This window comes from Podarcis tiliguerta, assembly GCF_965153285.1.
Source record: "Podarcis tiliguerta genome assembly, chromosome: 4".
Taxonomy (NCBI): Eukaryota; Metazoa; Chordata; class Lepidosauria; order Squamata; family Lacertidae; genus Podarcis; species Podarcis tiliguerta.
In genome coordinates, this window is record NC_139537.1 from 51,829,344 (window position 1) to 51,844,706 (window position 15,363).

The 15,363-nt window shown below is 37.1% G+C and overlaps 1 protein-coding gene across 3 annotated transcripts in view; it reads right to left on the bottom strand.

Moving 5' to 3' along the window:
• The window catches only part of HLCS (holocarboxylase synthetase), a 78,941-nt gene that overhangs the window by 7,399 nt on the left and 56,179 nt on the right, over positions 1 to 15,363 (bottom strand). For all 3 annotated transcript variants that reach the window (XM_083438681.1, XM_083438680.1, XM_083438682.1), the window contains exons 7-8: positions 900 to 967; positions 34 to 194 (exon numbers count right to left, since the gene is read on the bottom strand). In XM_083438681.1, coding sequence (XP_083294807.1) covers positions 34 to 194; positions 900 to 967 — 229 coding nt within the window. The remainder of the gene's footprint in view (positions 1 to 33; positions 195 to 899; positions 968 to 15,363) is intronic.

Consider the following 15,363-nt stretch of genomic DNA (forward strand, 5'->3'; position numbering starts at 1 on the left):
AATAATGGAATAGGAAACACGCAAATACAATACCTGGTATCCAGGTATGGATCTAACAGACTCTACAACTGCTAGAGAAACCAAATGCTGAATAAAAGGAATTCTTCGTCCCAGTTCAGAAGATAAAGGAATGGTGATATGTAGAGTTGATAAAGCAGCTCCCACAGGACTCAGCCAAGCATTCCCACCACGGCCTTAAAAAAAGGGGAACAAGTATTTATGTGAAAGTTTTATTTTGTTATATAAAAAGAAAGCTTCATCAGTTCACTGAGAAAATCTAATGAAATATTTTGAAGGCGTTCTAATATATTGATGGTTTAAAGTTTTTACATTGTTTCTTTCTGTTTTTAATTCACAAGTAAAAAATCATATACATGTGATTTGCTTACACCGTAAGTTGTAGCAATAAGAAATGTATGTATGTCTACTGTCAATATGTCTACTCTGGCCAAAAGAGAAGAGAAATGAAGATTTAAAACAGGAGCAATCCAGTCAACGGATTAGATCCATGCTTAAATACATAATTATCAGAGGATAGGTTTTATAATTTTTCATATTAAATACCACCTAGTTGTTGTTGTTTTTAAAAAAAGATACATTGAAAAGAAAAACTTTGTGGTATATATTTGTCATGCCAAAAAAAGCATACAGCTGGTAGTAGTTCTCTGTCACGGAACTGGGGTGTGGTGAGATTGCATTTGGCTTCCCTCAAAAGCATCTATGAAAACCCCAATTGGATGAAAATACAGAGTCAGAAAAGTGCTTACTAACAACTCGGGATGGTTTCACACACTTTTTCACACAGCTATTTTAGCTATTTAAAATTGTAATCTTCAATGCAGATGATTATTTCCAATTCATGAACTTGTATTGCTGACATCAGAATTACACCAACATACCTTTCCCTTGAGTTTGTTGAACCGCAATTGCAATCAGACCTATTTCCTGTGGCACCTTGTACATCAACCTGCAAATTGTAAAAAGGAAAACTCCTATTAGAACAATGTGTGGCTTTCATATAAACATTAGATTTATAATTTTTGTTACATTATCATTTCAGCTTCAGGTCAAAAATGTTAAAACAATGGGAAAGGCAAAACATATAGAAAAATGTTGCAATGAAAATATCAAATCTATAACAGCAGGATATATTTCAATCAAGTAGCTGCACTTCCTACATTTCTTTTTGAGGTGCTTATTCTCACTAAAGTGTTTCACTATCTTCCATATGTGACAACCAGCAATTTCTAACATTTGTTACTACTTATAGCAAATTCATGACTATACTCCTGAATACAGCAACAGCAGCAGTTTCTGATTATTTAGAAAACCAGTATGGTGGCAATAAAGCAGTTTAAGAGAGACACTATCCCTTGAGAACTAATTATGATTTAACTACAGTAAATAAATCTACACCTTCTGAGAACTCTAGAGAACACTAGCTTATTTTAGGCTTGTGCTCTGCTTTTAAAATTGTTTCACTTAAAAGAATACAGTTTTCCTACAGGGGATAAGTAGAAACTAAAGCATATTCAAACACCACCAAATGAGCCAATGTTGACTTGCATAAATCTTGCTATGAGAATATTGTTTAAGTTGCCTTGGTAATAAGTAGCACTAAATAGTGATATGGTTTTCTTTTCTTTGCATGTTAGCAGAAAAAAGCATGCTATGACATATTGGTCAGGGCTTAAACTATTAAAGCTTTGATAGACCCTTTTAATGTGGAGAATTTCCATTTAATATAATGCAGAGATACTTACAACCAAACTGTATTGGCTCCCCCCCAGCAAGATCTATATCAGTGCCCCCCCAAAACACTTTACTGCAATATCTACATTAGAAATTACTACATTTTTATGAGTACTCAAGTGTCTGGAATGAGGATGAGGCGAGGAGAAAGGGCAACAAAATTCAAACGCCTTTGTGCTGTAGTGCAAGAAAGATGGGACGCTTCTCCTGTGTTTGATCTCGCTGCAACATATCACCACACAAATACACATCATATATTCCATAGTCTGAGAGGTGAATTTTGCATCTCCCCAGAGCTGGCACCTCTGGCAGTGGTTGGTTTTGCCAGCCCCTAGGTTTGCCTCTGCTTATAACATATTATAGAATTACTTTTTCTGAATTTTGGAAGATTCAAGGACTTAAAAACTCTGGGATTGAGCTAATGACAGTCAGGAAAAGCAGAATTGTAAGCACAAATACACCCTCTGCTGCATACTGGGAACCAACATTGGTTAGTGCCAATGGTTCCTGAGGGCGTTTCCTAATTCACTCCTGCTTGGCTTTCAAGAATAATGTTTTATAAATAGGTTACATAGAGGATGCATAAAGAACACAAAACATGATCCAAAAGATTTCTGAACATCTTTCCACAATGGCTCAGTTGTTCACCTAACTGCAAAAAGAGTAAGTTAAAAGGCAAAAAAAGTATTTGAGTATTTGAGTGTTCTCCTCCCTTTAATGCAAATATCAGCAATAGTCCTTTTTCTAAGCAATGGCCAGAGTATCTCTTTGCCAGTCCCACTTCCATTATATATTAAAAGTGCAGCCTGATAATTGTTTCTCTTGGCCACCATGAATTGCTTATTGAGACTGTCTACCATCAACTGTTGCCGTTAAAACCGTATTTTACTTGTGCTGGGAGCTGGCAGAAAGAATCTGAGAGAGGTTCTTTGTAACCATTTAAGTTTAATATTGTCTTCTAGAAACTCTGCACGTAAGAGTCAAAAACTGCTTCAGCTTCAATACCACATTCATGTTACATAAAAGGAAATGTAACTTAAATCTGGAAATGGTGCTATGGACAGATTATAAATATAGCTGAAGCAACTGTCTAGGCTCCACATAACAGGCAAGTCATACGTTACAAATCTGAGGGAGACAAATCAGGAGAGGGGAAAGAGTTAGTTATGACACCAAACACAGTGCTGTAGAACAATGATGTGATTAAGGAAACCTACACATGCAGTTGCTAAGTGGTTTGGCCAGAGTTACTAGAGCACACTAAGACAAGACTGAGCTCCTGTGCTACTGAAGGCATAGTTTCTGTAAGGAGGTGAATTCTGTAAGAAGGGATACAACATAGAGAAGTTGCTAATACCTAGACTGAGACTACTGGAGACAGACAGATTTATTTATGCTATCTGAGATAACTCTAGGGGCATTACCACACAGTTCCAAGACCATAATAAAGTGCTTGTGATTTTTATAACCCCCCACTTTTTCAGAAAATACAAGTTTTAGGGTTTTGTAACAGAAAGAAGTGATTGTAAACAGTCTACATGCTAAACTACCTTAGTGTAGTCCTATATCTATGTGGGTACAGAAAGAAGAAAAATATGTAACTTTCTTGAGCTAACCTTCGACGGCAAGCTGTTGAGTCTGACAGGACTCTTATTCAGGAAGAAGTAAAAAGCAAAGAAGATATGGGGGGGGGATAATCTTTGGTACGTAAGCTTAGATTTAACCACCTGATACTGCAATAATTTCATATGATAATGCATAATCACCTATTATTGTTCAAACTATAAACTACATATGTGCTGATGGTTCAATAAACAATAACAGTATTTATTATAAATACCTAAGAGCCTTACAGGAAAAAACCCAGACCAACCTTGTCCAGATATTCTATAAAGACATGTTATAGTAGGTAGTGACTTATTTTATATCAGCATATAATTCATCTGCTTATTTTCTTTAACTGTTATTTTCTGTTTTTTATTTATTTTTGGTTTGTGTGTGTGTGTGTGTGTGTGATCACACAAATAGAAGTAACATCCCTCGTCCTTGTTCCCCACTCCTGAATTAAAAATGCAAGAGTTAACCAATAACATTTTGCCAAAGATTGTCATGTGTGTTGGCTGTTGTAAACCATGGTCATCCTTATTTAAATAAGCAATAAATGCATACAAAATCTCAATAAAAGCATTATCATCGTGTCCTGTACTTGTTTGGTAAGTTTCTCCATACGAGCTAGGGACCAGATTTATTGGTGCCAACAGTCTACCAACAAATTTTCCAAGCTCTTCCAGTTGTGTGCGAGCCAGTTGCCTTGATGTCACTGGTATAAATGTAACAAGCTCTTTAGGTAGTAAGTTCTCCCTGTCAAAAATAATTAACAGAGCTAATTGTGGAACACAACTAACTGAATGTTGGGTGGGTAATTGTGCCAATCTCCTTAAAGACCGTCTTGCAAAAGATGTTTTTACCTTCGCATAACGATCACATGTGGTAGAAGCTTCTAATCCCAGGACTTTAGACTGTAGGGTGGGTAATAAAATATAAATAAATACTATCTTCTTGAAACTTGGAGTGATGGAACTTGGAAGCTGCTATCGCAGCACCTCTGGGGTGTCAGATAACATTTATATAAGATATTAGATGTTGTTTCTCTATTTTTCACTAATACTGATAATGGAGGTTTTTGGCCCGCACATTACAACTGTTGGCCCATTCCAATTCCTTCCCCAAGCTTGATTCCTATAGGCTTTTCAAAGATTTGAGATGGCAAGATTTGTAGTTGATTGACAGTACTCCTTTTATGATACAGATGTATTTATTATATTTTTTTCAAAAGGAGTGAAGGGCCTGCTTGCTTGCTGGTGAATCAATTTTTTCATGCTGAAATGGTCTTGGTGCCAGCTTATGCCAACTATTTCCAGTTTAGTAACAATCTGAGCAGCTGTAAAATGGTTTTTGTAAATGTCACATGAATGACAGTCCTTCTTCATTCCACTTTTGAAAAACAAAAGCCCTGTCCTGAAAGTCCTGGCGGTGGCGGCAGCCCCTAAGTTTGTAGCCCAAAATGTGTTCCAACTTTATTATTATTATGGGATGAAAACATAATAGCACATATTTTATTGTGAACTTCCTGATTATACTCCGTCCTTAATCATGAACAATCCTTAGGGTCCTGTAGCATAGTGAGAAGGATTCTAAAATGAACTGCCTCTTAGTACCATTTAACTTGAGGTAATCCTAGACCCTCTTGTTTTGATTTTTAACAAATGGTTGCCAGGCCTAATCTAGGTCTCTTGCTCTGGTGTAGAACAGAGTCCCAGCATTTCTGCCATTGCAACAGCATTTTTCAAGGAATTTTTATTGGGAGCACTTGGAATAAGAGAGTCAATTAGGGGAGTAGAATCATCTTGACAGCTGCTACCCTCCACAGCCATGATAAATTTGTTGTGGACCATCAAAGAAGTATTCTTTGACTTCTGCCAGAAGGGGGTAAAATTCAATTTCTTAATGTTAGACCATTATCTTGGCACTTGTACCCTTAAGCATCTGCATATGAAACATTGAAAAACTTCAAACATATTTAAAACCTTGTAAGGTGTTGTAGTCATAGTTGAGAGTCTGAGGGAATATTGAAGCATAGAAGTTGAGATTTTGAATTGTTTATTGCGAACTCCACAATGTTTCATATGTAAATATTTACTGAAGGGCCGCGGCGAGAGATCATTCAGGCTTGGCTACTATCAGGACAATATTGTCCACAAACAGATTTGGGTAGCATGTTGGATCGGAAAGCTGAGTGAGGCCTGGCATTAACACAACGTATAGCTATATGGCCTTCGCAAAGATTATGAAGCGCCTTCACAAATTTGAGAGGAGAGCATAAAGATAGGTTTAGTGTACTTTGTTTAGTGTATAGTGAAACAAGCACAAGGGGCTGGCATCTGTTTGCCATAATAAATTGAATTAAACATATGCTGAGCAATAATATGCCTTGATCACACATAACCAGTTTGTTCACCAAGGTTGGAAGAAGGTAGAAGTCTATCTGTCAGGATGCTGGAAAATAATTTGGCATCCTGAATACCCTCCAAGTGTTCTGATTTCCCAGGCACAGTCCTGGAATTACAGAAGCCATCCCAGTTTCTGATATGATCGCGGTATGTCCTGGTTTTCCTTTTTCCTCCCCTCCTTGTCTTGATTAAGAGTGGTGGAGAGATCAGACACCCCACTGTCCTTCTGGGAAACAGGAGTCTTTTCTATCTCTCTCTTTCTGTGTATGTTTATACACATACAAAACTCTATAATTTTGAAGGAAAATTCTTTAATAGCAGTGCTTCAGAAGCCAGCCATTTTTAAGGAAACACATGGAGTGTTTATTCCTTTATTGTAAATTAAGCCCTACACTATCTACTCAGATGTAAGTCCCACTGTATTCAATGAAGCTTACACCAAGGTAGTTGGGTAAAGACTGTGCAACCTTACACTGCAATCCTAAGCATTTTTATTCAGAACTAAGTTCCATTGAGTTCAATAGTTCCTGAACATTCTCAATGGGATTCAATGAGCTTACAGCTAAAAAAAATTTCCATTTCATTTATCTGCGGAAGGTGTTATACACAATCCCTTCCCTCGGACATTTTTTCTTTACAACAATCCTATTAGGTAGGTTCAACAGAAAGGTTGTAATTGGCTCAAGGTGACAAATGTATATTTGTATGGTGAGATCAAAAGCAGGAGAATAGAATGTCCCTATTTCATCTGAGAAATGTTGGAGGGTATGATCCTGGTATTTAACTTATATTTTCAAAGTTTCTGCTTTCAGAAACTGTTGCATTTTTTGAAGATCTGTGCACAAGAAATTGTTTGAAAAGCATAATGGTGTCCTAGACTTTATGAAAAACAACCTGCAAATTTATACTGAAGGATAGTATATTTTAGTAAAACAGAAGCAGCAGCACCAGACCAAATAGGAGACTGAAATCTTTGATACCCAAAATGAATTTCAGCTTAATCTCCAGTTGCCATTTCACATAAAAATGTTGAAGCATTAAAGTTTAATTTAAACTTCTATAGGCCAGGTAAAATAGTAAAACCAGGCAGAACTTTTTTAATGCTCCTACATCAGCCCATTAAACATTTTTCACAAAAAATGCTTATAGCATAGATTGAAAATGGTATTAGTTTAATTCAGCATAGTTAACTGAAATTTCATCAAGTCCAAAGACGCTCAGTGCTCATAGTCAGTAAATGACTTTTATTATACCTACTTAAAATTGGAACTAAAACCACAGAAACTATGTTTGACTAATGTTAATGATCTGACATCTATAAATTTCATTGATGTTGTGGTTTTCAGACTGAAACTCTCATTAATGCACCCTGCTGTTTTATGGTATTGCAGAAGTATTACAAAAAGCAACATTACATTCCAGATGTTGAAAAACCTGAGGGTCAAAAGTAACTTTTACCATCTTTCTTTTGAGCTGCTTGTTAATTATTGTCTTCACATGACTTGTGTACAAGACTCTGCGATTCCATTTACAATATATGCCTCAGAATTGGAAGCAATTGCATCAAATACATTGTATTTTTATTGTATCTTTTATTCAAGTTAAAAAAAGAGAAGTCATTCCAGTTCTATAAATAGACCTGGCATAACTGTTACTCTAATACTGCAATCGTAAAGAATACATACATATTAGGAAGTAAGTACTGCTGAATACAATTAAACTTATTTCTAAGTAATCATGTACAGGATCACACTTTAAAAGATCAATCCAAGCCACTTGAACGTCCCTCTGCCCAGCCCTGCCAGTCTTCTTGTGGCCGTTGCCTGCAGAGTGATGCTAGTGTCACTCTGCTAGCACAGAACTCCACTTCCACCTGTTTTAATAAAAAGTGCTCCCCCCCCATGTTCATAACATTTCTGTAGTTCTTAAACATATATGTAAAAGAAAAAGACAACAAATGCTCTCAAAAGTTGCTGCAACTTCTGAGTATATTCACTAACAGGGTTTTGAATCTCAACAATCTTTTCACAACCACTGGCACCCAAATCTACCGGTATTTCCAAGTCCACATGATATGGCACCCCACAGATGGAACAGGTTATTCAAAGATAGACATAAAACAAATAGAGTTAGATTTTAAACCCAGTTGGGAGTTTACTGACTATTTCTGAAATGCAAAATCCTATTTTTTGTGCGGTCAATCCCACAACTAATTTGTTCCACCAGCACAATAATTTACACTTGCACAATGGAAGATTCCGCTCCTTATGTGTACCCCACACTCTCCCCAAATCTGCTCCAGAGCATTAGGGCAACCCCTAGAATAGTTTTAAGGCGTACGCAGTGGGAAGAGAGGGAGAAGCTCTGTTGTGCAAGTGTAAATTCTTGCATTGATGGAATGCTTTACTTAGCGCTACACTGAATATAACCCAGAGTTATTTTTGGGAGTCAGGGGTGTGTGTGAAATGACTGGGGTTTTTTATAATTCATAAGTGGGTAAAAGCCTTCTAACAACTTAACATCTAAGAAGGCATTTTAAAAAAGGGAAATGTATTGTTGCATGAAGCAAATGAATAGAACAAGTTTGAGTTAGGCAACCCAAAGTGCCAGAGAATATATCCAAATAAGAAAACAGGCTCTATTATGCCAACAAAATGCCAGTAAAATTTGAAATGTTGGTTCAGACTCACTGGTAAAATTCCAAAACTCCAAGTTTAGAAGGACCTCTTTATTCAGTAAATCATTTCTCTGTTAATATCATAAAGACCACAAAATTACAGCAAAAAAATGGAGTTTCCAACAGAGCTGTCAGAGATGGTGAGGACTTCAGATCATATTCACTTTAAATTCTTTTAAAATAATTCTCAATCCCCTCTTTAATATACTATCTTCTCAGTCACAAATCTTCTTCACTTAAATAATAATGGAAAGTACATAGAAATGAAAAAATGGTTTCAATTAAAGATTTAATGGAGACAAACAAAAATAAATAAATCTGATAACAGCTTTGTGAATTAGTCTACCAACAGAAGATGTCAAACAGTAGTTGTGTCTGCAATATAATGCTAAATCATGGTTCATTATTATTTGAACAAGCCTCAAATGAGCTCAACCAAAGCATAGGGCTCATAGAATCAGAGAATTGTAGAGTTGGAAGAGACCCCAAGGGTCATCTAGTCCAACCCCCTGCAATGCAGGGATCACCCCCCCCCCCAACATGGCTGATAGGTACTTCAAGCAGAGTTTAGCTTCATCTGTAAGAAATCTCTGCTTAGTTTCAGGTTCAGACTAGACACCCTGGTTTAAAATTACCTCTGGTAAATTTAGCAAGACAGCTTCATAAACTAGGGTTTGTCTTAACTTCAGGAGAGTTTGCTTAAAACTAGGATTCTTGGTTCAAACAATGCTAAACAAAGATTCCTTAGAAGCAAAACTACGTAAGAAAAGCATTGCTGGATCAGACCAAAGGCCCATCTAGTCCAGCATTCTGTTGCCACAGTGGTCAACCAGATGCCCTTGGGAAGCCCGCAAGCAGGATATGAGCGCCATGGCACGCTTACCACTTGTGCTTCCCAGGAAGTCCTGGTTCCTCCCAATTCACTGGGAGCCCTGATTTGGAGCAGCATATGCTGTTGGGGAGGGATGGCAGCCATCACCCTGCAGTGGGGCGCATTTGGCATGCTTCACCCAGCTGTGAGGCTTCCACCCTGGGATCCAATTGGGACTGGTGCTTTGGACCTGGGAGAAGACTTCCCATCTTGGGTCTGCTCCCAGGGTTTAAAAGGAGGCCCGCAACCATTTCCCCTTACCTCGCTATATCTGCAGCAGACAAAGCAAAGCTTGCACACTTGGTTCAACCAAGTCTTGTCCGTGAAAAAGCTTTCCTTTGCCCCATGGCTTACAAAACTACTGTAAATTCTGAGTTTAAACTCTGACTACCTGCAGGAAATATATTTTTTTTACGTCAATTTTAAAAAAGCTTAAAAAAATTAACCAAAAAGAAACATATAAAATGTGCATGATTTGCTGTCCTACAGACTAGTAAAACAGTATTTCAATAGATTGCTCAGTATTTGACGAGTGGAATTATCACCAATAAAACTGAGTTCAATCACTTCATCCTCACTTAACTGTTAATTTCCTTGCTCAGACCAGCAACAAAAGGTGCCCTAGTGGCTCCTTTTATGATGAAAACATCTGTCTACTAGGAATAAGATCAGATGGTCAATTCTTTCCACACAGCCCACCAAGAGATCTTCACCTGCTAACAATTTCTCATTACTTACTACAAATCTGAGCTGGATTCAAGCTAATGATCTAAGTAAAAAACTTTGTATCATGTTACCAATATATTGCTTGTAATTTTTCAAATTATTTTTTGAACTTCATTAAACAGAATTGCTTAGAACACAGACATCCAACTTTGCTTATCTGTAAGACCATTCTCTTTTTTTAAATGCCTTTCTGAAATAATTACTAGATGTTTTTTATTCTAGGTGTTTTAAGCTAATTTTGGAAGGATTACACATGATGCTTAAAGGAAATGGTAGCAAAAGAGAATAAAAGCTCTAAACTGTGGAATTATACTTTTAAAAATGCCCTGATGATATAGTAGAGTGTCAAAAACATAGTGTTAAACCATAAAGTTAAGACAACTGAAAGTTTCATCAATACTCAGCCAGTCAATAAAACTCCAGGGAAAGCCTATGTCCTAGGCAGAGATGTTTAAATCTAACACTATACTAAATAGAGGACCACAATTTTGGCTAAATCATTGAATTATATGGATTTAATTGAGGTAATTCTTGGTGTGAACTTTCCCTGCATCAAAAGATAAGCTCTGGCAAAATGAGCGGACAAGACAAATGGTGGGTCCAACAGTCAAGAAGGCGGTTTCTGCACACGTTGTAGAGGGAAGTGGGGAGCAGATGGGGCTAGCCAATCTAGGAAAAGGAAAAGGCTGCCCATTTCTCATATACAGTGGTACCTCGGGTTACGTACATAATTCGTTCCGGAGGTCCGTTCTTAACCTGAAACTGTTCTTAACCTGCCGCCATGCCGTCGGAGCCCGATTTCTGTTCTTATCCTGAAGCAAAGTTCTTAACCTGAAGCACTATTTCTGTCTTAGTGGAGTGTCTAACCTAAATAAGAACACACAAACTAGTGATCCTGCCAGATTACAGCTCGTATATTTTTGCCACATTTACACATAGTTAATTGCCCTGTCTCTATGTAATTCTATTGACAAGGTTTGAAAGTCTTGAAACCTCCAGTGCTGGTTTTCTGAATCTCCTCCTACAAAGCACACCTCCCCACAGATCTTCCAATCAGTGTAACCATGACATCTCAAGTTACTGCTCAACATACACATTATAGTACAATGTTGCCTGATGGATGACACAAGGAGCACTCTATACTGTCTGAGCTGATAAACCTAAAGTGTATCCACACTTCTACCACAATACTTGAAGTAATAATGACAGAGTGTAATGCAATTTAGAATGAAAACTGACATTTTCACATGAACTTCTTCACTGCAGAAATATTACAAACTCAAAGTGACATAATATGTTCACTATAGGAGAGAAGCATATTTCAACTTGGGGGGATCCCACCACCAGTAACTATGATACTGCTACTTTTGAAAAGGCTCAGAAATGCTATCTTCCCTTTCTCCTTAGAATGACTTTACATGAAACTAAACTATTATTTAAAATAGCAACTGAAAATAAGTGAAGACAATGAGAGGAACTCTGCAAATACCCTACATTCATTTTGTAAGACAGACAGCAAACAATCTTTACTAAAATCCTTCTTTAACACATGCATTAAATTCTTTCTGGCTTGTGCAAAACCACCTAAACAATGTGGCTGCCATGATAAGTATGTATGTACAAAAGGATTAGCATGCCATCTTCCCACTTACACAATAAGACGAGAAAGCATTCCAATGTATTTTCACCCTGAAAAGGGTAAGGTACCCTTTTTATAATGCACAGAGGTTGTGTCAACAGAACTGTCTTAGCAGCTATGCAGCTCTTTATTAGTCTCCAGAAACACACACAGGATTTCTCACTTTTCAGATTTCAAAGTATCTACAAAAAGGTTAAAAGTAGAAACAATAATTTGCTTCCCAAATTAGACTCAGAGAATCCTGCAATAAGGCCGCAGCAAGTGTATTCAACTGTAAACAAATCCAAAAGGCCTGATCGTTTGTAACACAGCATATTGAATGTCATATAAAGATTCTTTCGCAGTCATGAATAATATTCTGCTAAGCGACTGTTGGTGAAGTCTCTTCTTAAACTACTTCCTTTCCATTTTGACAGCTGAGCTTGAAATACCTCTAGAATTAAATTTGTTAGACATCTGTTGAAGAGCATTATTTTATTTTATTGCCAAGGGTATTTGCACCCTAAGACTAAGTAACCCCTGGTGTTTCACACCTCAACTGACCATACCGAAAGTTATCTTCCTAGCTATTTTAGGTTCCCCTTCATTATCTTCTATAAGAACAGTTATTTAAATACATAAACAGCTTATGAAGCACACAAATTACACTTTAAAAAATGGATGACTTTTTTCTTCTACAATTTTGCCAAGTGTAACGGGCCTAGTGCATTGCATATACCCAATGGTTAAACTGCATGTGCTTAGCTAAGTCTTCAGAAGGAGCCCAAAGTCAGAATCAAACTACTATATTTACCCTGGACTGATAAAAATATGCTTAAGAAAATTTCTTGAAGATTTACAGTAGAGAAAATTTGTTTTTCAAAGTACATACATAGCCCTCAAAAAGAAGCCACATTACTTTCATGGATCAGTTGCCTTTAGTAACTATTCTTACAGTAAAAGCAACATTCAGGGTCTGTTCTTGGGTATTTTCTGTTGGCAATGCTGCAGGAAGGAACATGACCTCCTCCGCTCTGTGGCAGGTTAAGCAGTCTGATTGAACATTGGTGCTAATTAAGAGCTCTTGTTGTTTGGCAGGACCACCAGAGTACCTTTGGCACTTGTTCATGACAGCAGTACCTCTTTCAGAAATTAACACTTGATGAGTACAGACAGGGAACCCAGCTGGTTCTCCTGAGTCCTTCAACTATATAAATGAAGTGTAATAAGAACACTGGTGACTACCAAGGGAAGAAAGACTATTCGTGACCTCTTTGTAAAAAAACAGAGTATACTTTTACATTGACTTAATTTTCTTCACTGGGGTTAGATAATGCAGCTGGGGACTGTACAAATAGAGCCAAATAACAGGAGGCAGCACCAAGTTATTCTCATACCAAATATTTGGCTTTATTATTAAACCTAAAACATTATTCTTTTTCTAATATCAATTGCACATGAAGAAAAATTACAGGGGGAAATATATGTTTCATAAGGGAGAAGCATTTACATATGGCTTTCTTTTTCAAATCAAAATGACTAAAATATTTTACTGACACCTGTGATTCTGAGCAGTATCATATAAATTCATTGTGAGCAAGCCACATATAAACACACATATATGTGCATCTGTGTATACAACACAACCATCCTGGGGGGAAAAGGCAATGTTCCCAAGATTTCAGCTAGCAAATAGATATAAAGCAGACTTTGTATTCTTTTACTAGTTCTTATTTTTGTACCACTTTGCTTCTTGCCCTCAATTAGTCTTAAGGAAGTGGTCCAGGCTATGTATACAGCAGAATGAGTTGGGAATGAAGTGGCAAATTTCTGAGGTAGATTATTTCTCTGCATTAAAAATATAAGCTCTCAGGAAACAGAAGACTAGTACAAAGAAGGAAAATGTTGCCATGTTAGCTTTTTTACTTGCATGGAATTCCTGCATATGTCTTTGTATGAACAGAGATAGTGAAATATGTTTTACCTCTGAAAGCAGATACTGTATGGGCTTAGGGAACCTGGTCCTAGAATCCCACTGTATCTCAAACAAATCCCAACAATGTAATTACACTACTGACCATACCAAATTACTAACATATTTCTTAAGATTGGTTGAGCGTCAAATTGCTAATGCACAATCAACCTTTGGGGTGATGCCGATGTCCAACTCACACATATTTTGTACGGGGCTAGACACAGCCATACTTTGGCACTGTCGATAAACACTGCAGAATAAAACAGTTAAGTCATGTTACCCACTATGTCAGTAAAACATAACTTATGTCAGTAAAATAGCATTATGCACATACATGTTTTGAAATTCCCCACTGCCTCCTGGGAGCACAGCAACACAGCTAACAGGAGGCCAGGTGAATGGCGCTGCCCCTCTCCATCAACCACTCTGTGAACAGAAGGTGCTGAACATAAAAACTGACATAAGAATACTTACAAATCTCAATTAGTAAGATTTCATGCAACTCCACACAATCATAACTTGTTATCTTTATATAGTCTTGTTACCCCTTTCTATTGTGACACCCAGGATGTGGAACTCCCTCCCCAGCAGGTTTCAACTGGTGCCTTCTCTTTTTAAGCTTTATTTTGCTGATCTTTTAGTGTGGGTTAAAGTTTTGTCTTCATAAAGCTTGTTCTATCTCATTATTGGATTTATTGAACAAAAGGGACATTAGTAATTGGGGTGTTTTTACTGTTGGTATATGAACTTTTTTGCTGAGCTGCTTTGAGTTTATTTTATAAAGAGAAGTGGGGTATAAATGTTTAGATAGATAAATAAATAGAAATGTTTCCCTTGTATGTTTACTGACTTTACATTTAAACACAGACACACTCAGTGTCAGGCTATTTTAAATAGCCTGCAGTCTGCTGGCAAGATAAAACTAGTTGTTCACTCACATCACAACTCTTTCCCCTTTGTTGGCAGTATAATGTAATTCCTTATCTGAGCACTTAGACTTGTATAGGCACTCAATAAAAAAATTACCACTCTTTAAAGCAAAAACTACTATATCTTACATTTTAGGAGGATGCAAACATAATCTGGGAGAAAACTTTGGAAAGAGGAGTTCCAGTGCTCCAAATTCACTTCTTTTCATGACAAAAACAGTTTTACCAAGCTACAGGATGATGTGTTTCATAACTGAGCTAGGTTTACCGAAGGCTAAATATATTTAGCCATAAAGAATTGGAAACTGTTATGAGAGAAACTTCATAACTTTGCTATGATGTTGAATGTTAAAAAATACGGCTCAAGGCTAGAAGGGGGAAGGTTAGATAACTTTGGATAATGCAATTAATAAATATGAAATAATAAATCTATTTCTATCTGGGAAGTGGCTGGCCTGGGAAACAAAGTCTACAGGCAGTACATTTAAGTACGGAAGATGTACATTAGGTCATGACTCATGATGTATTTTCGAAATAAGTGCTGAAAAGTCTGAAGAAAACAGAATGCTAAAGAATGCTTTAAAAATTCTGAAAGGCAAAAATTCCTGATGTTTCACAGAACTTGTATCATTGACCAGAAGCCTCACTTCTGGACCTGCATCCTGTTGTGCTTCTAGGATCACCTTCGTATTGATGTCGAGTACCTCATGTGCCTTTTGATGGATATTCCATGAATGCTATTTTAGCATGCTTTGAAGTCCGTTTTTATGGACCAACCTAGACCAACCATGGCAAAAAGTATTAT